Source organism: Delphinus delphis, chromosome 5 (genome assembly GCF_949987515.2).
Source record: "Delphinus delphis chromosome 5, mDelDel1.2, whole genome shotgun sequence".
Lineage (NCBI taxonomy): Eukaryota > Metazoa > Chordata > Mammalia > Artiodactyla > Delphinidae > Delphinus > Delphinus delphis.
The window spans coordinates 68134965-68149303 of record NC_082687.1 but is presented as its reverse complement, the minus strand read 5'-3'; the positions used below and the strand labels follow the sequence as shown (position 1 = coordinate 68149303).

Below are 14339 nucleotides of genomic sequence, written 5' to 3'. Positions count from 1 at the left end.
AAGTCCAATTCCACACAAAAATTCTTCTCATATAAACTGTTAATAAAATATTTGGATTATCTTATCTTATGTGCTGAGGTATCTGGCATGAAATAAAATTTGATTTTCCAACTTTCCAAGATGGACTACTATGTTTTACAAAGCAGACTTATTTTATAATGAACAATTCCAGAAAAGATAAAAAGTGATAAAAATTATATAATTGTTTATTCGGTATCTGCAATACTGTTATATATCTCTGAATAATGAAAACATCCTAAACTGATCTGATCCTTAAACAAAGATACATAATTCCCTAGTTACAATTTTGGTCTAATTTGAATAATCAGATTACATTAATAAAATCCAGTAATATTAACGTATAATACAATTTTTTAAAATTCTTTTTTCTTTTTTTTAACAGCAGGTTCTTATTACTTATCTATTTTAAATAATACAGTTTTGATGTCAGGCAAATATGCTCTTTGGCAGCAATCATTTTAATGTTTCTTCCTTTTTTTCCTACTGTGAACAACAACAACAAAAGATTTGTTTAAAACTCAAACCAGTAGGATTGTAGTTTTAAAGTGTTGCATCAAAATCATATTCAAAATCTGAGTTACTGTCTCCTGAATTTCATTGGAAAATGTTATAAAAAGCATAATTTATAACAGCTAATTTTAATTAAACAGAATATTTTAAAACTGAAGATTATGGTTAAAAATCAACATTCGGTATCACTTCTCTCTCTTAAATTCATCTTCTTGGGACCACATTAATATTAAACTTTCGGTAGAATGTTCCCGCTGTGTGCTGCTCTTCTTTTACAATACGAGAAGCAGGCTTAAATAAATACGTTGGACATGCAACGCAGCCATAGGTAAAGGGGGAAAAAAGCCACACTTAAAGGAGATAAAGCAATATTTTACTTTGTAACATCAACACGACTCACCTGGAGTGTTTCTATTTGTTTTCTGATACTGTTGTTAGATGGCATCTAAATAAAGCAATGTGAGACAGCAAACATAAACATGAGATGCAGCACATGCATGTTAGATGAAAATAAGCACAAAACAAGACAGCTCTTCACCAAGGTCTCTATTTAGAAGAAATTTGAAATGTCCAAGACAGTGGCTAGAATCACTGAAGAAAAAAAAATTCTATAATTTGGGCATCATGGGATACATCTACAACACTCAAACTGAGAGAAAATAGATAAATTTTTAACTATCTAATTTTTCCTCTAAAAGTACTGCATTTGATTTCAAATAAGTTTCAATTTTTAAAAGAAAATAAGCATACACTGTAGAAAAAAATCTAAATTATTTTTACATGGCATCTACTCTTACCCCTCTCTCTCTCTCTCTCTCTCTCAATTATTCTTTAGAAACTTTAAAATCATTTTTCACATAATGACCTTATTTGACATAAAGATAGGGGAATGGGAAACTACCAAATTATGTTTGGGACAAAAACAGCAGATTTAACACTTTCGGTGAAAATAAACTGATGTTCTCTCATGCTATTTATGGACCTACAGACTAATGCCCATTTTTCATGGTCACCAACTTCAGAAACTAGTATGGTAATTTTTAAAAAATTGTGCGGTATCTTAAAGTGCCTTGAAAATGTATCATATTTATTCTTATGACTCTAGGGAATAATGCCTTTTTACTATCCCAGAATTATAACCCAAAATATTTTTTAAAATACTCAGTAAAGCAACATTCCTTATAGTACATTAAAAGGTAACATGGTAGACCAGAAAAAGCAAATTTTATTGAACTGGATGGATTAGATGCAAATCCTATCTCTATCACTTTTTTGGCTCCCTAAACTTGGGTTGGTTATTTATCTTCTTTTGGCCTCAGTTATAGTAAGAATTAAATGAGATACTGTACTTAGAGAATCTAGCCTATAATAAATACTAATAAAAATCTATTTTAAGGAGTAGTAGGTCTAATGAACGGAAAAGTGTTACAGATTTTTTTGAACTCAAGAGATTACTTGAATCTCAAAACAAAATCAATTTAGGTAAGACCTTTATCTTGGACCAATTTTTCCTGTATACGAAACAAATAAATTATACCTGTCACAAGAGATAATTAGCATGGTTTTTCCCTGAATGCTCGACTCCTTACCTCAACTATGTAGCATAGCCACAGTATCTAAAACTTAACAAGCAGGAACCAAGTCATAAAATTTCTGCTGAATAGAGCCTTAATGTAAGTTAAAGGTTAATGGTCAAGACAACTATATTCCAAATATTCATGCTAAGTGGCTCTTATCTCCTTTAGCCTGGCAGATTGACACAGCCATTAATGAAAATGGACAATATGCCAGAAATATTTAACAGGAGGTAAGGGTTCAAAGAAAAGAGCATTTTAAATGAAAGCCTTAAGCCAAAAAAAAAAAAAAAGTTAAAGTACTGCGAAAGAACTGCAAATATGTTAGGTGCAAACGTATATGTATAAAAACATTCCAACAAGCAACAGAAAAGTATGAATTGTCATGAAACAAAGCAAACTTCCAGAAACACTTAAACGCGTGTCTTAAAGTATGTTATTAAAAGTTTGAAGAATCATACTACCCAGAAAATGATCATTTCCCTTTCAGTACCTAAATCTGTATGAATTATCAAAATAAGGACAGAAACAATATAATGTACTTAAATAAAACTTATTTTCTGGTTTCATGACATAAAGAATTTAACCAGCTTGATTGGCCCTGGGAATTTTCATAAACAGAGCAAAGAGAATATATCAATTCTCACCCAAATATGAATAACATCAGTGTATGTATATCTAGGAGGAAAATAGCCAAAAATATTTTTCAAAGACATATTTTAGTACACCTTACTAAGAAATCAAAGTATTTTTCAAAATGATATGTAAAATCATTAAAAAAAAAAGATATATAGGATAACGTTGTCCAGTGAATCAATCCTGAAGTGAGGAAAAAAAGCCAGTCCTATTTCTCACAATATCACGATGAGCTGTAGGGTCAGAGACAACTCATTTAATCTCTCTGTGCCTTGGTTTCACTGTCTTCCAAGTTTAAGTTTTTCAGTCTTAACCCTAACTTAGAGGAATAACAGAAAATGAAATGCCATGTCTGCATGTTTCTATAACATGTAAGCAAATATTGAAATATATTCATTTATATATCAAAATGGTATTCAAATCAAGCATTCACATGACATGCAGATGAGGAATATTCCCACGTTCTGTGTCAGATATTAACTGTGGTCCTATCCACAGAAGAAAAGAAGATCCTGTTAGGTTCTGCCAGCAGAGCATCCTGGGCAGATAATGATCCTTCTATCTCACAGTTTTGTTTTCAATCCTAAGAGACTGGACACAGATGTGCCAAACAGTGTTAATAACAATTAATTACCCCTTGATTCAAGTCAGAATCATTGCAGGAGCTTTCCCGTCTATGTGGATCCAGTACCATACTTTCAGATTTGGCTGGGCATAGTTAACACTAAATGTGCTTTTACTGATATTTTATTATCGAGGCTTTTTTCATATTATTCAGACTTGAGCCAACATTACTCAATTTTCTCAAGAGAAAACGCAAAATAAGCATCTGGAGAGTTTTATAAGATTAACTAATACTCCGAAATTCCAAAGGAATTTATTTATTAACAAATATTGCTAGATCCAAGATAATATAAACAATCATTACAAATGTATAATTTTGCATTCATTAAGACCAACTAAATTTTTAATCAACCGTTTATTCATGTCTATAGCATGATTCCCTATAGAAGGAATGAAGTACGTATAAGAAAAGGAATATGTTGAAGTATCACTATTCAAATGAACTATAGTACTAAAAGTTTTATTATATACTGTTCAATGTATATGCATAAGTGAATACACTACAGTCAGTATTTACAGGTCAGAAATGAGATTAAGTCTTACCTTTAAATGTGACAAACAGTTCTGTAGGAAAATATGCCAGTTATTTAAAAAAAACTGTTTTTGACTGACACATAAAAGGCAGGTAATTAATGGATATAGAGCCTATAGGAGACAGAAGAAAGAGAATAACATTTTTATGAAAAAGCACTGGACTTGTAAATTATATTTCATTCATTCTCATAAACAAAAAAAATTCTATTAGCAGTTTTCCCATTTGTAATTTAAAAAATACGATCGCAGGGAGTAATCTAACAAAGAATGATAAAGGGCAGATTTTCTATAAGAACAATTTCCTGATCTATCACATCTCCCCAAGTGAGAAATATGCTATTATTTCTCCCTAGACCCATTCCTCCTCTAACCAGTAAAGTGGCCCTGGGATCAGAGGACAGACTGGCATTAATGTTGCAGTTTTCTATTCATCAGGTGTGTGACTTCAGGGAGGATATGTTAAAGTGCTCGAAGCCTCACTTTCCTAACATGTAAAGTGGAGAATGCTAATCACACACATGCTATAGAAGCCTCACTTTCCTAACATGTAAAGTGGAGAATGCTAATCACACACATGCTATAGGGTTGTGAGGCTTAAAGTAAGACAAAGAATGTAAAGCACTTGGCTCAATGCCTGGCACAACCAGTGTTTATTATTATTATACCTCTATCTTAAACAGTCAAGTATTCGTCCAATTCTCCAAACTTTCTCCAAGCTGCATGCAAATTTACAGAAAAACCCCTCAAAGTTACCGAAGTGGATGGTGAAATGGAAAAAAAATGCTTTAAATCTCTGAATAGAAAAGATGTAATTAGACAGACAATAGCTCCTAAATAATCAAATGCTTCAGAATATAATTTATTATAATGTAAAATAAAGGAATTTATGGTTTAATATGAGACTACACTTAACTTTTCCTTTATTCTAATACATAATTTATAGCATCTGTCAAGACAGGTAAATACCTAGAATGAAGTCTGAATAACCTATCAAATACAGAGCTAGTAAAATTAAGAATAGAAAGTTTTGAAAACAGCAGGAGAAAATAGGTAAAATTTGTCCTTGTGTTACACTTTGCATATTTTACAATTTCAATTTTTACAATTCTCTTAAAACTCTACTAAAAAAACCAACTAAATTCATAAATCAATTACTAAAACTCCTAATTAAACATATGAAGGTTTGAAATGTTTCTCAATACCAATGAATGCTTCTTTCTGGAACTCAGTTCAAAAGTAGTCTGATAAAGCATCTCCACAAAATTTTTCAAGCAGGGAACATTCACTTCATTTTTAACAGCCTAGGTAAAAAGATAATACAAAAACACAAAGAAAATGGTTACAAGTGTTAGATCAAACTATACAAGGATTACAATAAGCTTCTGTAAGGTTTGAAATTAGTCAATAATTCACTGAGTATCTGATGAAGTCCCATAATACACCAAATGATCAAATGTTGAGTAAGATAAACCAGGTCCCAGCCCTGGGTGAAGAAGCAGATGAATGTGTGGTATAACAGGAGCTCTAAGAGGAAATTCCCTGTCCTCTTGGAGCACTCAGAAGAGACCCCAATGGAAAAACTCCAGAAGGAAGTAACATCTAAGCTGAATTCGGCATTACTTTACCTAAAATACTGCAATAGCCTCCCATTTAACCTCTCTGGTCTTATCTCCCACTACTCTGGCCCCCTGCACTAGGATCCAGCCACACTAGCTTCTTTGTTGCTCCTAGAACACATCAAACATGCTCTTGCTTCAGGATGTCTGCACTGGTTCCTTCTGCCTAAGAAGCTCTTCCCCCAAATATAGCATGTCTTACTCCCTCATTCCTTTGGTTTTTGCTCAATCGTCACCATCTCTTTCAAGGTGGTGATCTTTCCTAATTACTCTATTTAAAATTTCAACTCCCTGCCCACTTCAAGAATTTTTAGGCCCCTACCCTGCTCTACATTTCTGCACAGTACTTACCACCACATCTGGCATATACTCTTGATACATAATTTTACATACTTGTTTGAGTTTTCTGCACTAGACGTAAGCTCGGTAAGAGCAGGGAGTCTTTCCTACCTTGATCATTGTTGTATTCCCTGTGGACGGAGGAGGCCCTGACACACAGAAAGCACTCAATATATATAATGAATAAATAAGTAGAATCTAACCAGGAAAGGAGGCTGGAGGTTATTTGAGAGGCAAGAATGTTCCAGACAGAAGGAGTTCTATGTGAAGAGGCTGGTGTTATGGACTGAATTGTCCCAAAATTCATATACTGAAGTCGTAACCCCACATACCTCATAATGTGACCTTATATGAAAATAGGTCATTGCAGGTATAATTAGTTACGTTAGAATGAGGTCATATTGAAGTTGGGGCGGGGGCTACTCCAACATGACTGTGTCCTTAAAAAAGGGGGCGGGGGATGAATAGGGAGACTGGGATTGACATATACACACTATTGATGCTAGGTATAAAATAGATAACTAATGAGAACCTACTGTACAGCTCAGGGAACTCTACTCAATGCTCCGTGGTGACCTAAATGGGAAGGAAATCAAAAAAAGAGGGGATATATGTATATGTATAGCTGTATTGCTGTACAGTAGAAACTAATGCAACATTGTAAAGCAACTACACTCCAATAAAAATTAATTTTAAAAAGGTGGGGGGGGAGAATTTGGACAAAGACATGCACACGAGGATAACACCATGTGAAGATGATGGCAGAGATCAGGGTGATACATCTATAAGACAAGGAAGGTCAAAGATTTTCAGTAAACTACCGGAAGTTAGGCAAGAGGCATGGAACAGATCTTCCTCACAGCACTCAGAAAAAGATCAACCTGGCAACACCTTGCTCTTAGACATCTAGGCTCCATAAATGTGAGACAATAAATTTTTGTTGTTTAAGCCACCTAGTTTGTGGTACTTTGTAAGGGCAGCCCTAGTAAACAAATAAAATACAAAAGCAAACATGGCATAAAAGAAGAATTAGGCAACCCAGTAATAATGGACCACAGTCAAGGGTCTTTCTTCCCACAATCTGCTCCTTTTGATAAGTTACCTTAGAAACTACAACATAATCTCAGATATCTGATTTTTCAGACAAGGGGGAAGCACAAATGACAATTTGGGATGGATACGCAGCGTTTCAAACCATTTCTAGGAAAAGAAATTGAAGTCCATGCACTAATGATGTACTTCATTAAGTACATAGCTACTTCATAGCTAAGCTGATGTGGTTTTATAAATGATCATGTTTTCTTTTTGGCAAAATGAACCTATTTTCACGGTTAAAACTGAGGTGAGAGTGGGGGTGGGGTATCTGACTCAAACTACTTACAAACTTATAGTTCATGACTTCTGTTTGTACTCATTTAAAAAATCTTCAAGTATTTAACTATAAGTAAATATTCAAAACTGGTAAAAAAAAAATCATGCCAATCTCTACAACTGCTATGTCATTAATATTTTAAATTCTTAATTTTTCTTACAATTCCCTGTCCATCTTTTCTGAACATGTTCTAAAGATAGGACCTGAATACCATAAACCATTCCATATGAACACACTGATCACAAGTCAATTAATTCAGTATTTAAAAATAAAAGTCAAAACAGTTACATTTGATTCTCAGTATGAAAATAAATTTCTTCATTTTAAAGTATTTTAAATAGAATAAAACCTGAATAAAGTGAATCTTACTAACTTCCATTTCTAGCCAAGGTGGTGTAAAGGGGGCTAGACTTATTTTACCATCTGAAACAACCAAAAAGGAACAAAATATATGAAATGATACGCAAAACATTATACATCAGTCAACAAAAGAAAGTGACCCCTGAGGAATGGAAAATAGATGAGGTGAGCCCTTTGATGGCCCCAGCTTACTGCTGTGTGAGAATTTTCAGGGAAGAAATTAAAGTATACCATTGTGTATGGTTTTTACACTACACATGAACAGTATAATAACACTTGAGGTAGACAATGATAAGTTAAAGATGTATACCATAAACAATTAAATGACAAAACAATGAGATATAGCTAATAAGCCAACAAAGGAGATAAAAGAATCACAAAAATATTCAATTAATCCAAAAAAATAGTAGAAAAAGGAAACAAAGAACAGATGGGAAAATTAAAAACATAATCAGAAGATGACAGATTTAAAATAACTGTATCACTAATCATATCAAATGTATGTGGTGCCCAATTAAAAGGCAGAGATTGTCAGACTGGATAAAAAAGCAAGAACCAACCATATCCTGCCTACAAAAAAAAAAAAAATATATATATATATATGTATATATTTTAATATAAAAACACAAGTAGATTAAAAGGAAAAAATGGAAAAAGATATACTATCCTTATACAATCAAAAGGAAGCAGGAGTGGCTATATTAATATCAGATAAAGTAGATTTCAGAGCAAAGAATATTATCAGAGATAAGGAAGGTTATTTCACAATGATAATGGTGTTAATTAAAGAGGATATACAATCCTAAACATACATGTGTTTCATGATAGAGCTTAAACATACAGCAAGCAAAAACTGACAGAACTGCAAAGAGAAACAGTTGGTCAGATTTCAATACTCCTCTCTCAGTAGTTGACAGAACAAGTAGAGAGGAAATCAGCAGAGTTGAAAAACACTATTAACCAATTTGCCCTAATTGATATTCATAGAACACTCTATGCAACAGCAGTATACATAGTCTTTTCAAGTGCACATGGAACATTCATCAAAATAAATGATATTCTGGCCCAAAAAACAAATTTCAATGCATCTAATGGAATTCAAGCATACCAAATATGTTCTGCAACCACAAATTAAAAATGAGTAACCTGAAGATCTCTGGAAAACCCCCAAATGTTTAGACATTAAATAAAATGCTTCTAAATAACCTGTGGATTTCAAAAAGGACAGCAGAAAGTATTCTGAGCTTTATGAAAATGAAAACACAAGATATCAGAATTTGTGGGCTGCCACTGTAGAACTACTTAGAGGGAAATATATGCATTAAGTGCTTATATTAGAAAAGAGAAAAGGTCTTGACGACCTCAGCTTCCACCTTAAGAAACTAGCAGGGAAAAAAAGAGCAAATTTAGAGTAAGTAGAAGAAAAATAATAAAAATCCAAGTAGAAATGAGTTAAATAGAAAACTGAAAAATAGAGAACATCAATAAAGTCAAAAGCTGGTTCTCTGAGAAGATCAATATAATCAATAAACTTCTAGCCAGACAGATCAGGAAAAAAGGAGAAAAGTCACAATCTACCAATATTTGGAATGGAAGAGGTCACTACAGATCCTATAGCTATTTAAAGAAACTAAAGGAATATTATGTCTAACTTTACAATAAATTGGATAATTCAAACAAAATGGGCAAACTCCTTAGAAAGACATGAAAGCGTACTCAAGAAGAAACAGTCTGAGCAGCCCTATGTATTTTGAAGAAAATTATCTGGTAGTTAAAAAGCTTGCCACGAGAAAAATCCCAGGCCAGGTGGCTTTATTGGTGAATTCTACCCAACTCCAAAGGAAGATGTAGAGCCAACTCTGCACAAACTTCTTCAACATTAACTTGTTACTAAAAACAAAGACATTGCAAGAAAACCACAGACCAACAACCCACATGAACATAGATAAGTGCAAAAATTCTCAAAAGAAAAACACCTAGCAAATAAAATCTAACAATATATTAAAAAAATCTTATCATGATCAAGAGGAGTTTAACCCCAGGAATATATGGCTGATGCAACATTTGAAAAATCAATCAACGTAGTTCACCATATTAATGAACAAAAAAGAATATATGATTACTTCAGTAGACAGAGAAAAAAAAAAGCATTTAACAAAATCCAACATTCATTCCTGAAAAAAACTCTTAACAAACTAGGAATGGAAGTAAATTTCCTCAATATGATAAAAGGCATCTATGAAAAATCTACAGGTAACATCATACTTATTGGTAAAAGATTGATGACTTTAGCCCTAAGATGTGAATGGAGTCTGTTCTCATCACTTCTATTTATCCTTGTACTTAGAGTCCTAGCCAGTGCAATAAGGCAAAAATAAAATATGCACACTGGGGCTTCCCTGGTGGCACAGTGGTTAAGAATCCATCTGCCAATGCAGGGGACACAGGTTCGAACCCTGGTCCGGGAAGATCCCACATGCCGTGGAGCAACTAAGCCCATGCGCCACAACTACGGAGCCTGCGCCGTAGAGCCTGCAAGCCACAACTACTGAGCCCACGCGCCACAACTACTGAAGCCTATGCGCCTAGAGCCCATGCTCTGTGACGAGAAGCCACCGCAATGAGAAGCCCGTGCACTGCAATGAAGAGTAGCCCCTGCTCACCGCAACTAGAGAAAGCCAGTGCGCAGCAACGAAGACCCAACGCAGCCAAAAAAAAAAACAAAATGTACATTGAAAAGTATTTTGAGCACCTGGAAAATGAAATTTTAAAACAATGCCATTTAGAGTAGCATAAAAATATGAAATGCCTAGGGCTAAATTTAACAAAATATACTCAAGACCTGTACACTGAAAACTACCAAACACTGTTGACAGAAAATAAAGACCTAAGTAAAAGGAGAGAAACTATGTTCATGAATTGCAAGAATCCATATTAAGATGTCTGTCCTCCCAATTTATTGACTAATTTAATCCAATCCCAATCAAATCCCACTAGATTTTTTTTAATGGACCAGGTGATTCTAAAATTTATATGTAAATGCAGTAGACCTAGAAGAGCCAAAATTTTTTTGAAAAATATAAAGTTGGAAGATGTATCTATACTACCTGCCTTCTAACTTACTACAGTAATTAACATACTATACCATTGTTGTAAGAATATACACACAGATCATTGGAACAGAATAGAGTCAGAAAAAGACCCACACAAATAGAGTCAATTGAATTTTCTGACAAAGGAACTAATGTACTTAGAAAGAGTTGTAAACAAACAAGTGAAACAGTACAGGAACAACTGGATGCTATTTGCAAAAACAAAAAGAATTAAACAAAACAAAACAAAATTTCAATCCATACCTCATACCATATACAAAATTAACTCAAAATAGATCACTGACCTAAAAGTAAATCCCGAAACTGAAATATAGAAAACTTTTGTTACCCTGGGTTAGGCAAAGACTTCATAGGTACAATACCAAAAGCACAACTTATAAAAGAATAAATCAGATATGCGAGCCACAACTACTGAAGGCCACATGCCTAGAGCCCGTGCTCTGCAACAAGAGAAGCCACTGCAATGAGAAGCCCGCGCACCACAACGAAGAGTAGCCCCCACTCGCCGCAACTAGAGAAAAGCCCGCATGCAGCAACGAAGACCCAATGCAGCCAAAAATAAATAAATTTATATAAAAATAAAACCTTGAAACAACCCAAATGTCCAAAAACAGATAAACACATAACCGAACTGTGGTATATCCATACAATGAAATACTAGTCAACAATGTATAAACTGCTGATATATTCTGTAACATAGTTGGAACTCAAAATAATTGTGCGGAGTGAAAGAAGCCAGAAAAAAGAGTCTGTACTGTACGATTCCATTAATATAAAATTCTAGGGCTTCCCTGGTGGCGCAGTGATTGAGAGTCCGCCTGCCGATGCAGGGGACACAGGTTCGTGCCCCGGTCCGGGAGGATCCCATGTGCCGCGGAGCGGCTGGGCCCGTGAGCCATGGCCCCTGAGCCTGCGCGTCCAGAGCCTGTGCTCCGCAACGGGAGAGGCCACAGCAGTGAGAGGCCCACGTACCACAAAAAAAAAAAAAAATTCTAGAAAACCCAAAACTAAGTAGAGGACTAGAAAGATCAATGGTTACCTGAGAACAATGTGGAGTGGGGGGGGGGGATTAAAAAGGAACATGAGGAAACTTCTGAAGTATGATAGGTACGTACATTATCTTGACTGTGGTGAAGGTTGTACAGGCATATACATATGTCTAATTGTACACTTTAAATATGTGTAATTTAAGTCAATTTTACCTCCATAAGTGTTTTTAAATGAAATTATACGTATATATATAAAGAATATCATTTATACAGCAGTACGTAGTATGCTGAACGTGAGTGGCATAACACATACCACAAAAAACCCAGGAAACAAAAAAATCTAGCATGTCCAAGTATTCTAAAATCCCTGAATCCTATTTATACCATGCTATGTTACTAGTAACTACAGAATTATTTTTGAATAACACAATGAATTTAGACCTAGAAAAGCTTCTATAAATCCGCTTCCCTAGAAGTTACTGGAACCATATTTATAGCAGCCATATTTTCTAAATAATTTAGAATACATATTTTGACAGGTATGATGAATGTCATGGCAACTATAGAAATTAACTTTTAAACTGAGACAATCCTGTAAACTCTAGGATACATGTCACAGTACTTTTAAATTCTTCAGAGGCATTAAAATGGCTGCCATTTTGTAAGGAGCAAACGCCATGAAATGCAGTGTGTTACACTGAGCTACTTGAGATAATCATTACTTCTAGGTTGCAAATACTCTGCCTTCCTAACAGTCTCTAAATCTTAAGGGCCTGGGCTTGTTCTTTTGATTAAAAGACTGATTGATGCTCTTCTGCTATGTGTCTAATAATGATTTACCCCATACTCCCACTACATTCAAAGTTTCCGCTTTATTGTCTATGAAGATACCAGAAAGTAAGAATATCACATGTGGTAACTTCTTCAACAAAAAAAGTACTTTTAAAATGCAATATAAAATTAAAAATATACTTACAGCAGCTACAGGGATAAGAATCTCCACAAATAAACCAGCAAGTGCATGTTTTATATCTTTATCCTTTACTTCTAAGAAATACTGAGCACATTCCTTGAGAGGGAAAAAGGTATATTAGATTTAAAAAGGAGGAAGATTATAGAAATGTTAATATCACAATAATTTTGTAAATACTCTGCAATTTTACCAGAAAGCTAAGTTCACATCATGTTCAAATTTAAAAAGAAAATTAATTCACACTTCTGACAATTTAACACTTGGAGTAAGGAATTAGTAACGTCATTAATTATATTTATTTTGTTTCTTTTAAATAGTCATGAAAAGCAAAAACAACCACTGTTAGGCTAATTCTAATTACTGCAGATCACCTGCATGAACTGAAATGATGCTTCAAAATCTTCTACAGGATACATTTTCACTCGGAAAAATTTCATTCCCATTATTAAGCTGATGACGCTTTGTACCACATGTGGACTTTGTTCCTTTTGTCGCAGTTCTTTTAACTCTGTCACAAACTTCTTCCTCACAGCCTGAAACCTTTAATGTACACAGATACACAATTTGATATGAATTGAACACACTCATTTCCCACATGATATTTAAGGTTGAAATCAAGAAGTATTTTACCTAAACACCATCTCCTTTCTCTGCCCTCATCAAAATTACCCAGAAAAACATACAGATAACAAAAATATTTCTTATTCTAGATTTACTGTTCATTTATTTTTTCAAATAAAAAATGCCTTAAGGAGAAATTCTTATTAGAATGTCTTATTCCTATAATACCATCAATACAGCATCATTACCATTTAATAGTTCGTAATCATCATAAAAATAAGATCTAATAACCCACCCATAAAACATCCACATGTAAATCAGACAGTGTCTCTAAATTCTAAGACTCATTTTGATAAAGTCTGCAATTTAAGTTACATGGAGAGCAGACTGGAGACTAAATATTTGTTCAAAGAGATAAACCAATCACTTGTAGACTACTAAGTATCTCTTAAAATTATTATCTCCTTACACTGTAGAAAAACTGAAGATGATGAGTGGGAGAGCACTGGTCTCACAATGGGAATCAGCTGAAGAAATCAAAATGCTTTTGAAATGCTGAGCAACATCCTGGATTCAAATGACTACAACAGTTAAGGCTACTAAGGTTTTCTTTGCTTACAATGGAAAAAGATATCTGATAGTTTGTTAATCGATAATACTTCACTTTCCCCCTCTATGAAACAAAGGTTTTATTGCTGATGTTACTTGGGGAAACCAGTTCTCGAAAGTTATAATGACAAATGAAGCATACTTCCCAATGGGCACTGAGTACAAATTAATATTAATTAAACATGGATATTAATTACATGTTAATGAAATATGGATCCATGATAGGAAGTATAACTTCTCCATTTCCATTTCAGTCTTGTAAAATACAACACCATTTTCCATGAAAGTGTTCTTTTGCGTTTTATAAAGAAAATATAAAGTGGATAAAAATCTTCCCATTGCAATATTATTAGAATCCAAGGATTTTTCCTATTAAATTTTTCATAATAATTATTAGTCACTATAATCAAAGGAAATGCATTGACAAGATTCTAAAACACCCCCAGCCCTTTCTTTCTCCCCACCCCTTTCCCACCTCACCACCTTTCCTCTCAAATGTTGGTGCCAT

The 14339-nt window shown here is 34.0% G+C and overlaps 1 protein-coding gene across 8 annotated transcripts in view; it reads right to left on the bottom strand.

Moving 5' to 3' along the window:
- The window catches only part of FRYL (FRY like transcription coactivator), a 244255-nt gene that overhangs the window by 100023 nt on the left and 129893 nt on the right, over positions 1-14339 (bottom strand). For 6 of the 8 annotated variants that reach the window (XM_060012585.1, XM_060012583.1, XM_060012588.1 and 3 more), the window contains 5 exons: positions 13033-13201; positions 12665-12757; positions 5102-5200; positions 3909-4010; positions 932-976 (listed from right to left, as the gene is read on the bottom strand). In XM_060012585.1, coding sequence (XP_059868568.1) covers positions 932-976; positions 3909-4010; positions 5102-5200; positions 12665-12757; positions 13033-13201 — 508 coding nt within the window. The remainder of the gene's footprint in view (positions 1-931; positions 977-3908; positions 4011-5101; positions 5201-12664; positions 12758-13032; positions 13202-14339) is intronic. The other 2 variants (XM_069540693.1, XM_060012589.1) reach the window with 1 other exon arrangement.